Here is a 24,224-nt window from a genome sequence, read left to right as displayed (position 1 = left end):
TTTATTTTGCAACTGCTCTGAAATTAAGACAAAATGTACCTAGTGAGTTTTAAGATATTTACGTGGATGCTAATTTTGTTTGATTACACACATACAATAACAAATTATTCACGCCCCTCCAAAATTTAACAAATGGTTCAAATGTTAACACGTGTTGATTTATGCTACTTCTATTATTTTTTAGCTTATGCTCACATCCCTTCTTTTTACTAATCAGCAGCAGAACCTTTATTTGCCATCAGAGCAATGAACCCGTTATTGTGCTCACTAAGAACCATTTTGCATATCGCCACTCTTGTGTTTGTTGGTAGTGTTTTTGTAAACTTACGATTTAACCAGAAAATTGCAATAACACAAATTCTGTAATAGGTGCTAAACAAGATATAAATTCATTTAACTTCATTTAAAGAGCAATTAAGAGGCCGCCAGAAAATCTAAAGCTAAAATACAACGGGACATAGGAGGAAATAAAGCAAAACGGAAACATTGTTATAGTGACCTTTATGTTCTTTTTTCCTTTAAAACTCTCCAAATTCAATTCAATTCAAAAATACTTCCTGGATCCCAAAGGATAATTACCGGAAAATAAACCTGAGGGTGAAAGTAAATATGTTGAAACATAAAGCAATTTATTTTCTGAAGCTTTCATTTTCTTTGTTTTTAAATAAAACCGAGTTTTTTCTACATCAGAGAAAAGGCTTATGGTTGAAAATAACTCCTTGATTCTGTCATGTAAGCAAAAGGAAAACCGGTGAAACAGTAACCGAGCCACAGTCAGCGAGGAGAGTAGGTACAGGGGTGTTGGGACCCTTAAGTTTTAATGCCTTTACATTCATTCAATTTTATCTCAGTCAATATGAACGAAGTTACACAGCAGAAACCCAAACAGCCCGACTTTAGGTTCCTCTGGCCATAAAACACCATCCATGACAGTCTCATATTCCTTAATCATGTCTTTTAAAGAGCGTTAACACAGACACAGATCTGTGTTTGGTCAATAAAATGTTCTCACATCATTTCGCCTCATCCGTCTGAGGTCATTTGATCTTGGATGATTTTCCAGAATCCACACCAAAATGTTTCTCTAAAGTCTAATCTCACCGACACATCCTTTGTCCAAGTTTTTGAATAGTGATGGTGAGCATGTACATTCCTGTGACGTTGGGAGCTCCTTGGTTTGAGTCCAAGATCCATGAGTTTGCTGAAGTATCCAGGTTAAGATGCTGGAACCAGAGAAGCTAAAATCCTTCAACATAAACCCGCTGCAATGCTTGAACCCTGAAAGATACTTGAAAATGTGATTATACACAAAAGGAACATGAGCTGGAGGGAACAGAATGTTCTAACAGAACAACACTGTCAACATACCGCAAATGCAGGCTAGAAACAACTGTTAATCAGCATTAAGGTATATGGAGAATTTCAAAAAGTCATTTCAAAATAATAAAATGTGTCTGCCGTACCGTATGGTAAGACGTACAGCTAGAGTTTTCTCTAGCTGTATTGAGGATGGCGAGATTACGTTCTGGCCATTTCTAATTTCTAATCACACTGTTGTTAAGCTAGATGAAATAAAGCTTCTAAACTTTTCCCTCTTTAACAAGAAAGATAAGTTTGGCTGTTGGCAAATATTTGTTCATTTAAAAATTTTTTGAAAGTAGAGTCCAGTTAACCGGTACTTGTGTAACTATTAAAAGCATGATGGCACAGATGTACGGTATAATATTCTGTGCAATAATCATCTACACATCTACCAACTAATGTTTTTTATCTATACATGTTATTAGAACTTTATGTATATTTGCGTAAGAAATGTTTTAAGTAATATAATTATAATGTTGTACCATCTTAACTGCAATGAGAATTGTTGCTTTTCTATTATGAATAAAAGAAGTTAGATTACGCTGTATAGATGACGTTTTTACTGAAAGTTATAGCTCAAAACTCAAAAACCTCAATCTATAACTGTCTGGGAATAAACAATCTGAAGTTCTGCTACAGTCAGATAAAGAGTCAAAAGATTTTAACCATAATGGCCTGGACAGAGCTCCACATCACAAAACATTCAAAAATCGGTCAGAAAAATGACTCCTTATTTTTAGGAATTACATTTACAACTTGATAGTTGCAACAATGAGAAGCAGAATGAATCAGTCGTTTAAAAATATTTTTTTTTTAAATTAAAAAAAAAAGGATAATAATGACTTTCCACAAGTCTCTCTTAAACAGTGCTGAACAGTTGTTAGCCCCTTTTATTCATTTTTAATGAAAATAAAAACTCAGCAGTGAAATGTTTACAACTAAATGGTAATTGTTTGGACAATTACCATTAAAAAGAAAACAACAATTATTATTGAATTTTTCTTCAGAGATCAATCGGTGAACTACACTGTGGGCGAAAATGGAACAATTATACACTTATATCTGGAGGTTTGTTAGTCAAAGAAAACCGCTTTCACTTCCTAACAGGAGGAGATGAAAATGGAGGCTCAGTCAGTCAAGTGCTTCACTAATCCCATCTGTGCAGCAATTTTAATCAAGAGTTTGTTAGAGAAACTCAACAGCTTTTGATCCAAATCAGGTTGAAGGAGAACCACCTCTGTGTGGATCATTATGAGCAGTCTCTATACTTTGAACTGAACAAATCAACTTTACAAAAAATAGTTATTGTTCCTTTAAAATGTTATACAGTTGTGTTTAATATTTAACCCATTTTAGACCAGTGACATGTTAAGAGTGAATCATTCTCCTCCAGCCCATCACATACAATACAGTAAACAATTTAAGTGTGAAATTACGAACATTGTGGACAAAAAAAAAACTGTAAACTTATTCATAACATGTTTTTTAAGATCAGGTAAAATTAAGTAAAAATTCTCATCAGAAATTGTGTTTTGAGAAATAAGAACTAAGCTTTGAAAACAGTCAACAGAAAAGCAAAGAAAGTTCATAACCCAATTTAAAATATTTTTCTAACTTTAAAAAAACTCATAAAACATGTTTTCACATTTAATACTAACTCCACAAAATTAATGCCTATTAAAATGTCATGCAAGTGAGACTTTCAGTATATTCTTGCCATCTAGTTAAGTCTGAAGGAATGAAGTACCTCTCCCAGTTAAACATTTAAAGCTTGAGATGCACAACGTTTTTCATAAGCTGTACTGCCTTTTTTCAGTTTTACATTAGGACAGTTACTGTAAGCCCAGACGCAGACAGAAAGTATTTACAGTCTTTGAAAATTAAACATCACAGACAGGAAGCCGCACTTTGTGCACCAAAACTAACACAGGGCTGTCTATTTTTCATTTCCAGTTAAGTTTTTTTCCCCCAGTTTCCCTGTAAACTGGTCCATAAAAGTCCAAATGTGCATGGCTATAAGTGCTTCGTCACAGGGACCACCAGAGAAACCATTGTAGAAAAGGCACTTATTAGAGACAGATATATTCTGATTGGCTTAGACTTTTTAGTGTGGTTGGCAAAAACTCTTCTTAAGGAAGTCGAGGTAAAATTGATGCTCTAATTTAGGAATACTGCTGGGTGAACCTCTGGTGGAACTCCTTAACGTTGTTCAGCAGGATCTTCAGCTTATCTGTTGGTGGCAAGATGGTCATTCTGGGTTGAAAAGAGAAATGAGTAGCAAAAATTAATATGAATGTTCAGACGTGTTGAAGAAGTAAAATTTATTAGAATATGGTAGTAGAATGTGGAGTCATTTGTGCCACCCTTGGCAGCAACAACTGTCATGAGCTATTTGAAATAATTACAGTAACTTTTTTACATAAGTGTGAAGGAAATGGAAATTTAGCCCACTCTGTTTTGCCGAATTATTGTTAATTCAGTCACATTGTAAGGTTTTTTCAGATCACCAGAATATCAATTGGATTCTAGTCCAAATTTTTACTAGGCCACTCCAAAACCGTTTTTTTCCCTGAGTTACTCAGAGGTGGACCTGCTGGTGTGCTTGAGCTAACGGTCCCAGACTGATGGCAGGACAAGAATTCATAGTTCCATCAGTTACAGCAAGACTTCTAGAGCATCCTCAGAACATTTTCACTACCACAACTATGACTGTTTCTTTAGAAATGCTGTTTCTAAGTAAAAAAAATGTCATACAGTCCTCTCAGTCCACAAAATATTTTCCAAAAAGCCTCAAGATTATTTTTGCAAATGTTAGATGGGTATTTATGTTCTTTTTTGATTTTCACCTTATTGTCATTGCTGCAATTTGTGCCCAATTTATTCCTATTTTTCAATCAAAAACACCAGACTCAACCTAGGAAAGTTGAAATGCTTTCGATGTTGTTCTTTAGTAATCTTCTGGGTGACTTCTTGATATAACTCTTTTTAAATTGATAGAAGTTAGTAAACTCCAACAACTAAGATCAAACTGTTTATTAAGGCTTCTACAATTTTTTATCTAAAAAAAAATCTTCTTTTTTAATTGGAATCATTTGGATGTGAAAAGCAAACAGCCTATAAAACAGACAATTTTTCACTATACTGTATGTTTGCACTAAAAAGAAATTTGCAAAGAACAGTGCCCTGTAACACGTAGATAGGAAGAAGGCAAATTGTAAAATAAGTTGCTTACAAACACTTTCACTTTTTGTATAACTTTCTGCCATATTATGCTCACACACACATATACTCCATATGTGTGTCTGTGTAAGGACAGAGCCATCACTGCTATTGAGCATAATGCAGTGACCTTGTTTAGTTAGGCTCTCAGACCAAAGAAAACATCCTTTGTTGCTCATATTCTTTTATATGCTACAGGGCTGTTAAAAAAAATTATAACAAAATGTGTAATTGCTGGCCAAAATTCTGCCGTCCCTGTGTAGAAACTTTATTTTTTTTCCATTTCCTGAATGAAAAGGGAGAATAATAAGGCATTGCATCTAGTGTTCCCAAACATTTAGAGATCTCTCATTGCTGCCACTTCTGAGTGCTTTCATTCAGTTTAAAACCTTCTACAAGAAAAACTTTTATTCACGTGCCAACAAGGTTGATCAGGAGCTGTGTATTCTGAGTGGAAAGAACTCTTGTTGTGTGAACTTACAGGACCTTGCAAAAGATTTAAACCCCTTACACTTTTCCCACATTTTGCATAGTTATAACCACAATCTTCAAGCTATATTTTAGAGATTTTATGTGATAGATCAAAACACAAATTGCTGAATAATTTTCAAGAGAAAGAAATATTTTCTTTTTTTGTTTTTTTTTTTACAAACTAATATATACATTTTGCATGTGGATTCTGCACCTCTGACTCAACACCTTCTAACAACACTTTTCATTTCAGTTACACCTGATGTATTTTGGGATATGTTTCACCACAGATACTTTGTTGATTTAGCTCTGGACTTTGACTGTGCCATTCTTCTGCATACTGCTTTGGATAAAAGTTAAAAAACTTTTTTGATCTTATCTGACTACTGCACCTCCTTCCACAAGTTTGTTCTGCCCCGATAAGATCCGACATGTTTTGCAGCCTACAAGAGGAAATATTCTGTACCTGAAGTGGTACGTTCCTTCTCTTTGGCCAAAACCACTTCCAGGGACGAGGCAAATTCCCGTCTCTTCCAGCATCTTCATGCAGTAAAACATATCCGGCTGCTGACCAAGTTTCTGGAAGAGAAAACGAGAAAAATTATATAATTGAAGTTTGTGGCTCTTTTGACAAAAGTCTACCATTATAAATGTGAAAAAAACTTTACTTTGAGATTTCAATCTTTTATTAAAAAAGAGTACAGACTATCCCTTTATTTAAAAAGGTAGACATAAAAGAAAACTCACTGACTTTATGAAGAATTTTGTTTTTAAATGACTTTAATTCAGTAGGAATGGTTGTATAATAAGTCCATTTAAACAGTGTTGGACTGAAATAAAAAGTCAAGATGTCTAAATTAGTCACCTTTTCAAGCAAGAGTTCCCTGCTGTACCTACCTCCAAAATGAATTGATTATTAATCAGCTATGTACTTCTGATAAACACTTCTAAAATACTCTTGACTTTATTCCTTACTGTGTTAATAGTCCTTATTCTGCTTTTTAAAGCAGAAATTCTTTGTTCAGATTCAAAGGCACAGTAACACACTTCTTCTGCACATATCAAATAGCTCTTGATTAAATGTTTTTCTAAGATTGTGAATAAATTTTATACGTAGGGTACTTGTATATATAGTATTTAAATGATGATTTTTCAAAAGATCAATCCAAAAACTGTTGATAATGTCAATGACATAAGGAAGCTGTATCTTTGCTGGGGAACATTTTGAGGGAATTGACTATACTAAACCAAGTCAGGCAGATTGATCGGGTTTCAGTAGGTCAGGTAGACTCTGACCTTATCCTCTGTAAAGCTAATCAGTTTCTAAGCAGCGCCACTTTTCACACAACCCTAAAATTCCTACTAGGCAGTCAATTGTAAGACAGAACGGCTACTGAAAGCTATTGGAAATCATTTGTTCTCCTTTGCAAACAGTGGGGAAGAAGTACAACATCATGACCAAGTTTAATTATTTAGTCCCAACTGTTGAGCATAATTGCAGCCCTATTTTTGTGTGTGTATTAGTTTGTTCACAAAAGACAAAACATATTCAACAAAGAATGACTGGTAGATTGGAGTGTTTGGGGTAAAAATAGTTATGTGTTCACTCAATTCATTCTCCTGCTTTTTGTTGTTCAAAATTGGTCTAATTATTATGAATCAACAACACAAAGCAGCTTGAACCACTGGAACACTTGAAGAAAAAGTCTCAGAACTGACCTTGGCCTCTTGGATGGCCTTTTCAGGTATGGTAATGCGAGGAAAGGAGTACATCGCACCCTGCACAGGATTGCAGCGGATGCCCTCCACAGTATTGAGTACCTGCTCAGTAAGTCTGGCCTTCTCTGCTAAGGCACTTAAGGTAGCCGTGCGTTCCTGGAAGAGTGAGAGAAAACAGAAAGAAAAAAAAGACAGATTTTACTAGAACCTCAGAACATAAGCAACATTTGTGATACAGATCCTGACTCAGCTGACTGTCAAGCGCAAGGAGAGTCTGATTTTATTTTGGTTTCAAAACAATCAATAATGCAGGAAATATTTCAATGCATTCAATAATATTTTGCCAATTAGTTGTTGGTGCAACCTCTTGGTCACAAGCAGAAGCTACAACAATAAAATTGCAAACAAGGACAATTGTGAACGCAGGGAGGCAGCAAATAAGACTGTTTACCTGTCGTGTTCTTAAGAAACCAAATATGATAAAATATAAAAATTGCATCAAGGTTTTAAACCACAAACTGGCTTACATGGTAAAGCCTCCTGTGTAGCTCAGTGACCTATTGGTACCACTTACAGCTTGTGGTTCAATGATTCATGGCACATCAAACATAACCTTCTTCTCTGGACGAGGGGCAGAGATCTGGACTTCCTTAACTGCAGAGCTAAAACTACACTAACAAGATTTACTTGGATTTAAAATTAAATCGGAACCAGTTTCCTAAACAAGAGAAACAATAGAATCATAATTAAGTGTAATTTTAGAATGAGATCCTTTTATCTCTGTTTAGTAAATTATTTGGTTTTGTACTGTTTAGTCTTACAGGATGTTATGTTGACTCTGTTTTGAACTTTATATGTTTTAAAGTCCATTAAGACACATGCATCGCAAATTAAAATACAATGCTGACCTGTAAGTTAAATATTCATATTTTCTTTTACTTTTTAATACAATCCCTTATACCAAATACATTCCATTTAAACTGGGGCACATTTATTTACATATATTATTACTGTTAAAAAATTAGACAACCTCATTATGGCCAGAATTCCCTGAAATAGAAATAAAAACAATTCTCAGCTTTTCAGTTTGAAGCTGTTAGCAAAGCACAAAGGAAAATATTAGGTCTAATATATAACTTTTATTATTGTGCATTTATACATTTTGTAAGGCAAAAACTGACATTCATGCTTCACAAATAAAAATATGGCAATTTCCTATGAATAGTAGATTACACCTGATTTGTAAATCAGTTTTTTCTACATGCCTTGATGAAGCGCTCATATGAAGGTTCCCCAGGCTGAGGGGGGTTTACCACCAGGTCCATTAGAGCTTGGCCAGGAACAGGAGAACAGAGACGGACCGAAAGCAGCTTGGTCAACTGGTCCTTTACATCATCGTCCATGTTGATGATCTCCATGTAGCCGCCGCGGAAGCCACACCTGAAAGCAAGAAAGATGTGCCAACACATAAGGCAAAATAAGAAAGAAGAGAATTAGATCAATAAAAAATTAAAACATAAACATCCGTCTTATGCGTTCATATCCTTGTGAACTGATTTTCTCTTATCATAGAGAAGACTCACTCTCCCATGTAACACTTGGAGGTGGAGTGGAACGATGCCAGTTCAACTGTTTCAGAGTACTCCGGCCCCATCTCAAACAGAACCTTCTTAAAGGAGTGGAACTGGCAACCTTCAGCGTACACATTATCCTGGTACACCTGGGAGTACGGGACACAATGCCTGATATTAGGGGTGAACATGATCTAAAGACGGTAGATATTTAAAAACATGTGTGACAATACCTCATCGGCCATGAGGAAGAGACGCTCTTTTGCAGCAAATCGGATTACATCCTCAATGCACTCTCTGCTCTGCACCTGACCTAAAAGAGAAGGAACCATTATAAAGCTGCTGCTAGCGAGTCAGTTATGTTGTTCTGCTGCCATCTAGTGGATTCAATGGACTCTCAAAATATTTAATGTGGAAAAAAATTCCTGACCTTTTGCTATGTACCTACATTTTAAATAGCTTAATAATGAAACAAATAAATACAACATATCACCAAAAAAAAAGAAAATGCTTCGCTTTTATCAAATTCTGTAAAATTCCAATTCTTTGCTTTGTTGTAAATAGAATAAAGTAATTGTTTGTGGAGATGCACAGAGAAGCTGGCTGATGACCTTAATCAGCCACTTTTGTAATTGATCAGGCCGGATCAGTGATCAGCCAGTTGGAAACTAAAAATCCAATCCATACCTAGAAGCTAACAACACTCTCAGGTCTAGAGTTGTTTCTGCGGGAAGGTCAGTAGGTTGTTTTTGGTACCAGACGTGAGAGGCAGCACAAACTGCGTAAGAAGCTTTAGAGAAAGAAAATTAGTTTCTATTGAGACATGATGGCTCTTTCTTTAGGCTACTCATTTTAAAGAGGGGGAAACTTCTGAAAACAACAGGAAGATGAATGTATTGCTGCAAAGTTATTCTGTTTTTGTCCATTTGAAGGGTCCAGTTCCATCCGTCATGGATCAGGCTGAATTTGGATATGTATTTTTTTTGGAAATTAAGGGGAGAATCTTCAAACCCAGCAGGCAAGCCAGACACTGTTGGGATGTTTGCAATTTTTATTTTGATTGTTATATAAAAATTATTCAATTGCTATTAATCATATCTGTGCAAATCACTAATAAAAGAAGCTAAAAACCATTTAAAATGCCTACAGTAATCATTTTCTCTTTGCTTTCAATCAAATAGTGGAGCTGTGTAACACCAACTGCTCACACAGGAGGTGTGACTTCACCTCTTCCTCTAATCTAAGTACTTAATAATTGATCAGAACAGAATATTCCTAGGTTGCTGTATAGTGACAGTAAATTACTTAACAATCTAATACAATACAGTACATTGAAATACATCTTGTATAATTGCAATGGACACAGATCTTAACAATTTTGAAATGATCTGGTAGAAACAAATCCAATATCTCAGAAATGTCCAAAAGAGAAAATTTGTGAGCTGTTATTATTTTCCATATATCTGTTTAGTAAAGATGCCTCAGATCTTCTTAGCTTGGTTAAAATGTTAATTTATGTCAAATTAAGGCAAAAATTGGAAGAATAAGAAACTATTATATATAATTGAGTTCCATTATGAATTAAAGATTGTGGGTCTTAACTGAGATCCTTTTGGGATAAAAAAAAAAAGTACAGACTTTAAGATTCAGACTGGAATCAAGTTCATAGTTAGTTTTATGTATCTTGTTTCACTGTTGAAAATATTCACAAAGCAAAATCATTTAAAAAATCCTGGCTGGTCATGAGTGCAGAATGCATCAGCAACTTTCAGGTAACAAGAACTCAATAGCATACTGACTATTCCTTGCTCACATTTTGTGTACTTAGCAATTATCCACTTAGCATGCTCTGCATGTTCTTTACAGTTCCTTATAAAACTGACTTTGTGAGAGTAATAAAGGAAATATGTTAAGTGCAGCAATAAATAATAGAAGGAAAAACTAAAAGTCATGCTACTTCCTGTAAGGGTTTAATATTAAAATATAAAAGTTTTATCTTCAGGTATAAATGCCAGCGTCTTATCTTTATCATTAATAAAAAAAATATTGCAGTTACTCAGACTATAAATGTGTACTTATAGATGGTTTATCTAGAGCTCAGTAAATTTCTCTAAAAAATTATTTGAGAGGATTAGCTCCCTATGTTTGTCTTGTAAAAAGACACCCATATGTTCTTCAAGAATCTGTTTAATTTATCACAGCCTGTGATTGTTGTGATTGTTCTGTTATTATGAATTTCACTGTATTATAAGACATAAACAATAACATTATCAAGTGCATCAACTCTATAGGCCTAACAACAAGTGATGAAAATGTACCTGTGGGATTTCCAGGGTTGATGATGCACAGGGCGCGGGGGTTGCAGTGGAGTCTGGCCTCATCCAAAGCTCGCTGAAGCTCACCGATGTCCAGACTCCAGCACTTTTCTTCATTAAGGTAATAATTGATCTGCACAGCGCTGAGCTCAGCAAGTGCGGCTGAATACAGGGGGTACTGAGGTATGGAGATCATGACACCTGTGCGCGTTGCACCTTCGCCACACACCAGAAGCTTCAGCATGGTCTGAAAGAGAAGTACAGGGGACACTTAAAGAGTTTATTTACCTTGTTTACCTGCTGGACCAGAATGAACTATTTCACTTTAGACTACTAAGAATGGAAATCAGTATGTAATGTTAACTTATGGTATTTTTTTACTTAGGTTGCTCTGCTTGTACTTTTCATCTTAAATGCTTGCCTTCACCTGTCTATGTTTTTGGTCAGTTAGTGTAACAATTAGTAAAATGTTAAAACTCCACAAATGAACCAAATTTTCATCTTTCAAAATACTATTCTATATCAGACAGATTGTTTTGTATTTTAAATTCTTGAAATTTTAACTAAAGTCATAGAAACATATTGTGTCTTTGTAACAGGTGATATGATAACATGTTATGTCAACACTGGTTTATTACTTTTTATGCTTAAATATTTCATGGGTCAGTAATGCTCCTTACAAAAAAAGTAAAACACAATCCCTTTAGAATTCTTTTCAAATATTCAGATAAAATAATTAGATGGAAAATATATGATGACACAAATAAAAAATACCTTCTGAAAGCTTGAAGAACTTTCAGGAGTTCTAATCTTTAAAGAGATTATTAAAAAAGTGAACCTTCTTGGAAAATGAGCGTAAGACCTTTACAGAGACCTATATATTTTACAACTTTTAATGAAAACATAACACCTTGTTATTTTGTGAAGCAAAAATAAAGGATTAATTGAATCAGATTTAATCAAGTACCACAATGCCGTCGCTGGCCCCCGTGGTGAGGTAAATGTTGTCTGGCTCGCAGGGCACGCCGCCGTCACGCCTTTCGATGTAACGAGCCACATCCTGACGTACAGAGCCTATGCCCTGACTTGCACTGTAGGCACCTGCAGGGTGAGAATAAATGCTGCTATGATAAAGTTTCACAAAAATAATCATTCGCAGAAAACCTTTTATTAAATAAAAATGTGCAATGTCAGCATTAAATTTTGTAATGCAAGGTTTAGTTATTAAATTTAAAACGTATTCTGAGTACATTAAAAAAAGGTGTATCCCAGCCATACATACCCATACTGTTCCCTCCACAGGAGTTCAGAATGCGACATGCTCTACTTTTCGCATCCTCTGGGAATGTGCTGTCACTCAGCAGCTCAGGATAGGAACACAGCGCCAGCACCTTGAAATCAAACATGAATTGGCAAAATGATTTGAGATCCAGCATGTATCACACAGCACAGCAAAACTAAAGGGCATTTTTCTATGTATTATGGGTAAAGCTGTTTTTATATTTTAAAAAAAACAATCTGAGCTGTTGCATTTGTAAGAAAGGGCAGAGGAGCAGACCTGTCGGAAAAAAGTGATTGGCTGCTGGCCCATGGCCTGCGCATCACCAATGTTGGCCTTGATGACCTCTGCGAAGGGCTTCTTCCTTCCCTGAATATATGAAAAGAATATAGAGAAACCTTGGTGAAATGATGTTTGAATAGTTCACATCATTTAATTTATGGAGTTTCTTTTACACTAATGATTAGAAATATCAAAACTACTTCAATTTATCAAAAACAAGGAAGCTGACTACAACCTCATCAAATAAACAACCTTGAAACCAAGGCTACAGCACCTAAACACACTTGTAAAAATAATTACAACCAACTATCAACTCAGTTTACTTTACAGCAATTTATAAGAATTATACTAAATGCTAACCTTTTTCTAATGTCTTTAGATGTACTATGCTTAGAATTGCTTGAGGAAGAAAACACTTCACAGCTGAATTAGAAAATAACCCAGTTTCAAGATTGCACCGGAAATTTACAGAAGCATTACAGTAGCTGTGTTTTCAGTGGCTTCCTGTTGCATTTTTTTTTTTGCAGAAAATGCAGAGGCTTCTTAAAACATAGAGTCAGAGAAAAAGAGTAGTATAGAATATTGAAATTTTATAACCAAAGAAAAAAATGAAAAGAGATGGTACATATTTTTTGTTTTGTTGTTTTTTTACACATGTAGCACAAGTTCCAAACATGTTTGCTGTTCCATGTGTGGAATGTTTGCTGTTCCATGTACATGGAACAGCAAACATGTGGGACAGGGTGCTCTTTAAATCTGACCAAACTGAACTTTTTATTTTCCAACATGCAAACCTAATTACTCCTTAACCTAATTAACCTAATTACTCTGAACACATAATTTCCAGAGCAAAACAAGGTGGTGGCAGAATAATGCTGATGGGAAGCATTTCAACAGTAGAGACAGGAATGATGTTAAGACTTGGTGGGAAGATGAGTGGAGATAAATACAGGGTAATCCTGGATGAAAACCTGTTGGAGAAGTGCACCAGCTTTGAGAAAGTCTGGGTGGTTCACCTTCCAGCAGAGCAGCCAAAGCCACAATAAGTGTGTGTATGAACAGTGCCCACCGCACGTTAAAGATTTTTATTTACAAAAATAATTTAAAAACATCTATCACGTTCCTGCTGCTTAAAGTTGTGCTTCAACTTGTGTTGTCCATTCACATTAAAATCCAAATAAAAAAAATTGTTTTTAAATAGTTGTAATCTGACAAATAATGGAATTTAACTATGTCTGTTGAGCCCTGTGCTTCCTCACTTTTGGTCAGGATTGCTATCATTATTGAAACACTCTTAATAAAGTAAATAATTTGCATAATAAATACATTAGAGCAAATTATCAAGAAGTTCATAAGAAAAAGCAAAGTGGTTTTGGAAGATTAGACACCAAAACTACTTCAGTAGAATGAAAGAAAAAAGAAAACACATTTTTGTCTATTTGAAACAGCATTGATGAAGACAGACTGTACAAATATGGGGACAAAATTGCAACATTAGCAAAGCCTCTTATCATACTTAACATTTGAAACAGTAAAACAAAATCATATTTTAATAGGGCCTTCAAACTATTCCCTGTAAACTGAAAGAGAACAAGATAACACAAGGAAGGAGCAAACTGCAAATCAAAACCACGAAGAGAGCTCAGAGTATTACTAAAATAAGAGGACGGCAGAAAAGTCCATCAACTACTGCTGCTGAAAGTTGAACTGCAGACACAGAATTGACGCAAGCTGCTCACAGAGATCAGAAACAGGGAGACAGTGTGGAGAGAAGCCACCAAAGGAACCTCAGGAACTCTGACGCCCCGCAGCAATCAAAATAGCCTGTTTGTTTGATAAATCCAGTCCAGCTTGGATTTTACGAAACCTGGACCTTTGGTTGCGTCACTGGTTGGGCGTAAGAGAGGCGTCTCCATGGCTGAGCCAATAACATCAAAATATGTGAATAACTCCCCCCTTTGTGAAGGGAACCTCTCATTCAGGATGGTGACCTCTTTGAAACATGTTAACCTTTGCACCACTGAACCAGCGTGAGAAGCTCGATGCTTATTGCTTTCAGTCACTGATATGAACTAAAATAAAAATATTCATTTAAAACAATTGCACTAGGCCAATCTGCTTGAGTTGAGTTCAAACATTGGATGAAATCTGACTAATATAATTGCTTTGTGTCCGTTACCTTGGCTACTTTCTCTACAATGTCCTCATTCGTTATCAACAAGTGCCTCATTAAGACAAAACAAAAGCTGCAATGGAATAACTTCACATGATACTTTTAGCAGTGCACCGGCTGAGTAGCAGAGTGTAACACATACTGTGTATTATGTTAAAAACAAGGCAATACTTGTCCAGTCTATCTGAAAAAAAGATCATGTAGGTAACATGAGCAGCAAATTACACTGTACCTTACTGTGTGAGAGTGTTTAAGTCCTAGACAAGAGAGAATACCACAGTGACCTGTTTCCCAAAGTAACCCAACACCATCCAAAGAAAAGCCTTATAATCTAAGCCCTTAAAAATGGAGGAGATTGTTTTTATTGAAATCTAAAACTGTTATGAGTTTAATAATGCACAGGTCAGTAGTTATGTAAAGTACTGAACAATGTGAAAGATTGAGAGCAATTATGCTTCCAAAGATGTATTGATCAGATTTGTTGTGTAGCTTTCTTCAAGTAATGATCTGTTGATGCTATTTTTTTTATTTGAACTATAATGGTGAAAAAAAATCTATTTTTTTAAGAGGCTGTTGATTTGAATCCTATTTTTATTCAGAAAAAAAAAGGAATTACACAGGTGTCACCACTTATGCACCAAAGCACATGTTATGTGGTTTTAATTAAAAACAAAATGGGCATCAAAGGATACTGATGGTTGGTGGACTAAGAATTGAGTGAGAAAAATTTTGGTTTATATTATTTGGTGCATCTCTATATAAAACCTAATAAATTCTTGAAAAATGCATTGATTCACCACTAAAAGTCTTTCAACATCCTGCTGAGCTTTACAAGCCAGAGCCAGCTACAAAGCATTCTACTTTTTGAGCATCAACATGTCAGCTCAATAGCACCTGATCAAACTTTTGTACTGCTGAGAAGAAAATAAATTAGCTGGAAGAAAACCAAATAACCGCACCAATAAAGAGGGAGATCAAATGAGGACAAGCCTGTGTCAGAGTAAACAGAGCATTACATCTGCGGGGACCAGTGAAGCATCTGGTTAAAAGGTTACCACTATCATTACACTCCCAGCCAGGACACGTCACAGAAACGCAGTCCCATGCTTATTCTTTTCTCAGCAAAAGCACTCAGGAGAAGACAGTTTTCACACCCGACTGCACTTGGTACATTAACAGCTGCCACATCACCATAAACGAGGATTCAACAGGGAGGGATTCATCTGGGGAAAAGAAATAACTGGAAACAAATGATAAATGCTACAAGAAAATCTCTTAGAGATGAAGACTGTTTCCCATATTCACAGAAGACACATTTCTCTGTAAGTGGTGCATTCATGAATAAAGGAGATGTGTTTTAAAAGTAAATGAATGAAAAACAAAATAAGTACATTTATTTTGAAAGTGTAGATACACCAGTAAATCACAGAGATTTGAATTGATTTTCCTTCGATTGGCTTTGATCAGTGATCAGCAGATCTATCTTTCATACTCAAAAATGGAGCAAAATGAAGTTAGGTAATTAGATTTTTTCTATTCACAGCAATAAAAAACTTCAAACAAGTGGCTATTTGAATTTGATTTGCTTTATTCACTGTATTTTAATGTAGGATTTAGTATTTTTTTAATTCGTCAAAGTACCTGCGGAAAGTTTTTTCTCTTTATGTGCTACAGAAAAAAGAAATGGGTATTGGTCAGGAAACTGGATCGGTGCTTTCTACAAAAACGGTTTAGAAAAGTATTGAGAAACTCTGCTTTAAGCCACTGAGATTAAACTGTGTAACAAAGACATAAGAAGATTGTATAAACAGTTTGCTTTAGATTTTTTCATGAGCAACTATAATTTGAAAATTATAACTGACCAAAAAAATAATTTGACAAACGGAAGGTAGCTTACAACCGGTTTCTGAAAGTTTCAGTATGTTACATTCAATACATTAAAAAAATTTATTTAAATGTAGAACTTATGTAGATTACAAAAAAACAACTCAGTTAAATTAACTTAATAGTTTATAAAAGGTTTTAAATTACATTTAACTTGCTTTATGGCTGAAGCAGGTTAAATGTACATGAGCTTAAATTGATGTATTTTAATTCTGGTGGGGAATTCCAGTGTTTTTATAAACAAGTGACATTTTTAAAGCCAAAACATTGAGCCCTAGAAATGTAGGAAATAACATTTAATTTGTCAAAGAAAGTGACACTGTCACACCGTGTTAACATGATCAGACTCGTTTAGCTTGTCAAGAGCGATCAAATTCAAGAATAAGTAACTAACTGGTGGACTTTGATAAGTAGGATTAGACCCAAAATATTACATTGTTGTTTTCCTTGTTGGCATTTGTTTTGCTGATGCTGTTCCTCTTACATTTTAACTCTTGACATCATCTGTTCTGTGTGCCGTTTTATGTTCATGTGTTTGGCAAACAGTATTTTATTTTTAACTCGTCTGTCAGACAGGGATTGCAGACTAGATCTGGGTCATTTTCATTAACAGTCATTTCCATTGCCATTTAAATACATACGCTGGATTCTTGATTATCAGATCAAATTCTTTTGTTAAATCTCCACTTTAGACCAAATTAAGAAATACATCTTGAGAGCACAAACATGTTGAACTTGCACAACAAACAACGTAAGCATGTAGGCTCCAGGTGGTATTTTTATCAGCTGGCCTGCTATACTAACCTCACTGAGCTCCTTCTCCAGCTCCACGGCTCGCTGCACGATGGGCCCCCGCACGGCGTACTCCACCTTCTTCACTGTGGGGTTCATGTTGTCGATGGTCAGCACCTTGCCCCGAGTCATCGTCCCGTTATCGGACATTTTTGTTTTGGGAAGTCCACGCCGCGTAGTGCTCAAACTGGATAAGGCTCTGCCGGGAGAAGAAAAGGAGGAGGACAGAGAAGGAAAGATGAGTGAGCGGAACCCGGGAACACCGCCACCCCGATGCGGTCCACCGCCGCCGGGTAAGAACAGCGCGCTTCGCCCCGGGCTTAGAAGCCGTAGGGTTCTGGGTGAAATAAGCTGCACACGCGTGGCAGACATGTTACACAAAGTCTGATTTAAAGAGCTGGTAAAGTTTTTTTTTTTTTTTTTTTTAAATCCCACAGAGGTGCACAGCGACCAGCACCACGCCGGTTTCCTCAGACAGAGAAATCAAAGTGGCGTAATTGGCACCTCCGCGCTCTTAAAAATGCCTGAGCGATCAGACCTTTGGACCTTTCTAATGCGACTTCGATAAAGCATTAGCCAAAAGGTGGCGCCTAGTAACCCAACAATATCCACACTCTTTAACAAACTTTTAAACTTCAGAAAGTTTTTTGGGGGGTGAGGGTTTGTTAAATCCGTCCAGAAGGCGTATCCCTCCCCTCTCTGCTGCTTCATAAGCCCGTTATCTCATCCCTCGCCCCTCCCACTCTCCCCCAGATATCCCACGCACCGTGAGTCTGTCAATCACAGCCACTTCTCCGGTTACCACGACAGCTCAGGAAAATTCAGGCAGACGGTCAACTGAATCTTCTAACTTTGCTTCATTCTCTTTTATGCTGAGCTCCATGCAGTTTGGGAGGAGACTTGGAAGGCTTATTTTTCGCCTTCATTATTCTGAATGCTCCTCCTGCATGGAGTATTACTGGGGATGCTTAGGCCCTCTTAGTGCAACTTAAGAGCTGTATGGTATAAGGAAAACATGACATTGCAACATCATTTTTAAATATTTGCAATAATAACATTCATTTAAATATTCTGCATTTTCCATAATAGCAACATCCCCATCACTCTGCTGAGGGGGAAGCTGGAACTAGCTGGTGTGGACTATCAGCTGGCTGCCTGAACCATGGACTACCTCACCAACAGACCACAGTATGTGAGGCTTCCTGACTGTGTTTGAGACGGTAGTTTGCAGCACTGGGGCACCTCAGGCAACAGTTCTCTTACCTTTCCTTTTCTCTCTGTACACTTCGAACTTCAAACTCAGACCACTGCCATGTTCAGAAGTTCTCGGATGATAACGTAGGCTATATCTTATGGGAACGACCTGAAGTACAAGGAGATTAACAACTTTGTTACTTGATGTGAGGCCAACAACCTTCACAAGCATGACAGAAAAAGGAGATGGTGGATTGACTTTTGCATGAAGTCCATACAGACATCACCAGTGAAAATCCAGGCCAGGGCTTGGACATTGAAATTGTGAAAGAGTATAAGTACCTGGGTGTTTACCTCAAAAACAAACTGGACTGGTTCTCAAACATAAATGTTCTGTACAAGAAGGGTCAAAGTCACCTCCATCTTATGATGGAGGAAACTGGGGTCTCTTGGTGTGTGCAAAAAACTGCTAAAACAATTTTAGGACAGTGTGGTGTCTGCAGTGTTTTATGGTGTGGGAACACTGAGGGACATAAACAGAATCAATAGGCTGGTTAGGAGAGTCAGCTTTGTCCTGGATCGGCCTCTAGACTATGCTGAGTTAGATGATGAGAGAAAGATGTTGATAAATTGACATCCTTTGCTGCAGCATCCACAGAGTAAAACCCAGCACTTCTGGAGGTCTTTCAACCCTTATGTCATGAGACTTTTCAGTAATCATGTGTGTAATCACATGTACTCTTTAGTTACCTTCATGTGTGCTCTGTAAAGTTGTGCAATGTGCATACAAAAGAGCATATTTTATTTATTCTGTACTAAAAATCTCTATAGTCCTATGCTGAACTTGCCTGAAATTGAATGTCATTATTTAAAGGGGCAGTATTGTGTACTTTCCAGGCACATGGTGCCATTTTATAGCACAATCAACTGTTACCTTCAGTTGTCATAAAAATGCTGTACATATCAAACATAACTTAAAAGAAATTTGATTTAGCAATTTTACCCCCTTTAAGACATGTAATAACTGATTTAAGCATGCACATATTAAGGAATGTGTTATTAATTTACAAATCTTTATATTAATGAAACTTTCACCAGAAAAAAGTGGGATTTTCAACAGTTATTGACACCTAGCGCTGCCGTGCGCTTAGAGATTGAGGGCTATCGGCAAGAGTTTTTTGTCAGAATGGAAAATTGTAGGGAACTGCAAAGAATTGTCAAAAACTGTGTGTGTCCATGTTGCCCTATCACCCTCCTCCCCTTGGGCCTAGGTGAGGCTTTCATATTTAAAAGCAGTTGCTGGGAGCCATGCAAATGCAAATCAACTATTGAGCACCGGCCTTTCTGACTGTCGTTCCTGTTGTAGCTCATCCATTTTCCCTTCTGTGTACCACCCAGGTCTGTTTATCAGTTCCAGGACCCAACCAAAACCCCTCAGTGTTACCTTGAGAAATAATGAGATTTGTTTAAGCATAAAACAGGCATTAATGCCGAAAATGTTCTAATGTTACAAGTCATACAAATGGAACAAATACAGAGTGACATTCACCAGAGCTTGGCTATACTTAGCTCACCTTAGGGATATAAGCAAGTGTACATCGCTAAGTACAATTTTCAGGGTAAATCTGATGATGCATTGTCAGCATTGCATGTCTGTCCAGCTCATCCAAGATTGTGTGGTGGAATGCAGACAGAGCCACCACTGTACACATTTCCAAGAGAAGTGTTTCTGCCGATGTAAAAACACTGCGCTTTACATGAAGCACATCAGTTGTGTCACCATGTGACAAAATGCCAATCATTTGCACATGTAAAACATTGGTCATTATAGAACCACAGGCACATGCTCATGGCATACCAAGTTGTTGTTGACTCTTCTGAAATCGCCTCCTAATCTGGACTTTGTGATTAAACATTCTCAGTATTTAATCCAAAATACTGGAATAATGACTCAAAAAAGCCTGTATTCCAACATGTACTCCTTCAAATGGAGATGTAAATACATGTTGGTGTTGCAGTGCAATGGGCCAAACAGTTTAATACATTTTGAGAAGTCTGTAGGTATTGTTAGGTTATACAAGTATGCCATGAAGAAGTATGATTGGGGAAAGAATATTCAAACAATGATCTATCTTATCCATTAAAATATATCTTACAGGTGTTTTAGTTTTGGTTAAATTGATTATATAAAAGTAGAATATACAGGATTATATACAATAGACTTTTTTCAGAACAAGTTCTCAGAGCCCCACCTTCACCTGGTAGGGTATAACTCCCGGAGGGAGATATAGTACTGAGTGATCTACAGGATCTATGTGAGGCACTTTGCCTCTTATTTGGACCGTCACATGCTTTACCTTTGGACTAACATGAAAAACACATTTGGGAGAGAACAAACTTTCACTAAAACTTAAAAGTCTTAAAAATGTTTCGAATTAGTATGCAAGTCAAAACACCATTTGCCAAATGGTGACATTTGGCAAATCTCACTTTTTTGTGAGCCTATTTAAGTAATGTTATTCAGGGATTCAAATCAGCCTGTTTGTTCGTTTCTAAGGTTGGTCTAAGTGTCTACTGTATTATTGATCTAACAGTATTAAAGCTGTTTCTGGATGTAATTAAAGGCCATATTTAAAGTTAATACATAAATAAAAAGAATGACTAAACTATCAACTGTGTTATTACATTTATTTATTTATTGTATTTGTTTGTAATTAAAGTTATTTTAAAAGATTGAAATGGACCCGGTTTTTCAACTGTTCCAGTCTCCCTTTATAATGCTTTTTGTTTCATAATTTACCCACTGCTTCCTGCAAATATGGGATATGATAGTTTTTAATGATATCACACACATTTCATAAAAACAAAAAGAAGAACACACAAGCTTAATGGTAATATTTATGAGTAAGTAATTCAACAAGAAACAGCAGGCACCTATTGATAAAGTGCCACGTTATTCTTCACATTAATCTCTAAACCAATTAAGTCAGATTTCAATACTAACAGAAGCAACGTAAAAGCCAGTGTAGTTCAGACACATCTCTAACAGTGACTTGATTGTAAATAATATTAATCAAAATACCCTGGTGCGTCTTTACAGTATCAACAACCTACTTCAGTTCTCTTGGTGATATCAAATCACTTTTTGGTTTCCATCAAACAAATAAACATTAGGTCTGTCGCTGTGGGTGTAACTAAAACAAATCAGTCCAATTAAAACGCTGTTGCAGAAATTATATCGGTGAGAGTCTGTGTAGCCACTGTGCGCAGAGCAAAGGTGGGCACAGATGGCAACATTAGCAGAAAAAACTGGTGCTGCTGTGTCTGAAATCCATAACATTTACAATCTTCTGTTACTAGATAGCATTGTTGAGGCTGGTGGGAGAATCCATGAAGAAAGTCTTCTGTGTGACTGCTTTGAGTGCTTTCCTCTGGTGAACCGCACAATGTCTCATCCTGGGTGAAGTAGCGTGATATGCTGAAGATATAAAATAGTTCCAGCAGCTCCCAGCAGCGGGATTTGGATAGTGAGGAGTCACTCAGTGGATGATGAGATGAAATCTGCACACAGGAGACTGAGCGACGGGTCTCGCGGTTAATGAGAAGAAGTGCGAGCACATCAGGCCGCAGAGGTACGGAGCCTGGTAAGCAGCGCTCTCCGACTGCCAGGCAGCTTCTCAGGGTCTCTATGAGGGGGGACCATAATCGACCCACCAGCTCGGTTTCAGCTTTTTGCAGGGATGGGGTGGGACCACACAGCACACATACATCTGCTCCTGGGAGCAGCTGGAAGTGGAGCAGGCGATGGGCAACTGTGGGGCTTCCCTGAGGGAGGAAAACTGGGTAATCGCAAGAAGCTGATCCAGATGCCGATAAGGTGCGTACCAAGGCACACAGCAAGACAACTTCCTGAGGTGCCAAGCGCCACCACTTCTCAGTAGCTACCACAATCCTCCCATGGACGAAGAGGCACCCGAACTCGCTATCTGCAGCCTGAGCAAAGCCATCCAAAGCTTCTTGGAGAGGAGTTGGGTTTGGAGGAACCAGTGAATCAGCACAGTGTGTGAGGTTTCCCAGAACTCCTTGGTGCTTCTCTTCCAGCAGCTGATCGATAAGGCAGAAGCAGGACCGCAGGTCCCTCTTGAGTCTTTCAATGTTCCTGAGATTAACCAGCTCATCCTGTCCCAGCACCAGCACCATGCAGCTCCAAACATTCTCCAAGAGGCGTTGTAAGCGGCTCATCTCCGCCCCGCTGCATGCTCCACTTGATCCACCTCCACTCACAGCGATGAGCATCACACTGTCGTGGAAAACCTTCCACACCACCTTTCCCCCACCCTCAGTCTCGCAGGAGGACAAAAGCGCTCCCTGTCCTCCTCCGAACATGTGCACCCCATTCAGAGAGCCGATGACTGAGAAGGGCAGCTGTTTAGAGGCCCCCCTTGTGAAAAGAGGAACCCCGCTGCTGGCTGTGAGGCAGAGCAGTTGGGTAGACCCATCCTGTAGCATCACCACAATCAACCGCTGCAATCAACCAACTAAACAAACTCGTATTTCAACTGTGGCAAATTATCAAACCGCTCGATTAACTAGTTTCATTGAACCGGTTGTGTAATAACAGAGGCAAAAACTCCCAGTGTTGCATCAGCAACGGTTAGCCGTTAGCGTACATGACTGGATGATGAAGGAAACAGAAATCAACCGACATACATAACTGCAATAAAACGCTCTCCCACACAGCCGCTTCGTTTGCCGCTAGGTTTCTGTTTGTTCTAGCTGTATTTAAACATGCTAGATTAACAAAAGAGGTTACCGTCGTTTCCACAGTAACGCTGTCCCATGATTCATTCTTCACATCGGCGAGGGCAGTTTCATTAGGCTGGTCGAGCAGCAGTTCCAAGTTACGACCTATGCTGTAGCCGCCGAGGAGCGGAATGCGGACACAGACCTGGGTTCAGCCCCTGGAGCTCCGGGAAGTGTCTTTCACGTCCAAGAACTGAACCGACTACCCGGTATGCACATCTCGCGAGAGTGGAATTTAATAACTTCGCGGGCTCGCGAGCAGATGACGGTCTATGGTGACGTTCAGTGCCGTATATCTATGGCGCTGATGATGTTTTCCCCATGGTATTACGTATACTGTACGTCGTTTTTAATCTCTGACTTAAACAAAACAAAACTTAAACTATTGAAACATTAACATTTATTTATTAAAACAATCATATATATTATTTTCAAAGGTTCTTCAACAAAGTGTTAGTTTAAGAGTGTTCATCATTACACAGCCAGCCTTATTTAACTTTTACATTTTCTCCCACCAAGCACATTTTCATTTAAATTGTTCAGTATTTATGTCATATCAAAGGTGGAAAGTTTCATTAAGAGTTTGGAAATGATTAATTGTTTCGACATGGAAAAATCTGTGATTTCTAAGAGGTGCAAGTAGTTTTGAGAGCCATTGCAAGTTTTTTGGACACACGTTAAAAATGTGTTTAATCTGGTGTAAAAAATATAAAAGATTATATATTATCCATGAAAAAAGTGCATAGCCTGGAACTAGACTTTTTCATTTTTTAAATTTATTTTATTTAGAAATTCATAAATTATGGCAAATAATTTTTTCAGTAGGAAGTCAACACTGATCACTTTAAGATTAAAGTATAAAAAATAAATCAAATATAACTTTTTTTTTTAAACTATTGCTTACATGCAAAATGTAATTTAATATCTGTTGTACTTTAGTGTCTGTTGGAATTGAAATCTCACCAAATAAATAGTTCTGGAAATTTATGTGAAGATTATATGATCCTGTGATAAATAAATCCCTACTGTTCTCTTAAGCTTTTTGAATCACATAAGCTACCATAAACATTACTTTTAATATTAACAAAGTAGTTTCTTGTGTTGTTAATTGGAAATCCCATCACTTGTATTTAATATAGCATGTAGCCTTATTTTATCTT

General features: G+C 37.1%; 2 protein-coding genes across 4 annotated transcripts; both read right to left on the bottom strand.

The window, feature by feature from the left end:
* Window positions 1-782: 782 nt before the first annotated feature.
* On the bottom strand, window positions 783-23,240 carry LOC102220855 (alanine aminotransferase 2-like). Of its 3 annotated transcripts, XM_023335136.1 has the most exons (13): window positions 23,075-23,239; window positions 18,331-18,430; window positions 17,080-17,266; window positions 12,216-12,305; window positions 11,940-12,048; window positions 11,625-11,758; window positions 10,661-10,904; window positions 8,576-8,655; window positions 8,355-8,491; window positions 8,037-8,211; window positions 6,772-6,927; window positions 5,519-5,631; window positions 783-3,615 (listed from the first exon to the last, which is right to left on the bottom strand). In XM_023335136.1, the coding sequence occupies exons 3-13, from the start codon at window positions 17,215-17,217 to the stop codon at window positions 3,525-3,527; spliced, it is 1,467 nt and encodes a 488-aa protein (XP_023190904.1). In that variant the 5' UTR covers window positions 17,218-17,266; window positions 18,331-18,430; window positions 23,075-23,239; the 3' UTR covers window positions 783-3,524. The 3 variants fall into 3 exon arrangements, with proteins under 3 accessions (XP_023190904.1, XP_023190903.1, XP_005800010.2); XM_023335135.1 differs by lacking the exon at window positions 18,331-18,430 and having other exon boundaries at window positions 23,075-23,240; XM_005799953.3 differs by lacking the exons at window positions 18,331-18,430; window positions 23,075-23,239 and having other exon boundaries at window positions 17,080-17,699.
* Window positions 21,147-23,066, bottom strand: fuz (fuzzy planar cell polarity protein). The gene has a single exon (XM_005799973.2). The coding sequence runs from the start codon at window positions 22,768-22,770 to the stop codon at window positions 21,475-21,477; it is 1,296 nt and encodes a 431-aa protein (XP_005800030.1). The 5' UTR covers window positions 22,771-23,066; the 3' UTR covers window positions 21,147-21,474.
* Window positions 23,241-24,224: the final 984 nt, after the last annotated feature.

Source organism: Xiphophorus maculatus, chromosome 6, assembly GCF_002775205.1.
Source record: "Xiphophorus maculatus strain JP 163 A chromosome 6, X_maculatus-5.0-male, whole genome shotgun sequence".
Taxonomy (NCBI): domain Eukaryota; kingdom Metazoa; phylum Chordata; class Actinopteri; order Cyprinodontiformes; family Poeciliidae; genus Xiphophorus; species Xiphophorus maculatus.
This window is presented reverse-complemented; position numbering and strand designations above follow the sequence as displayed.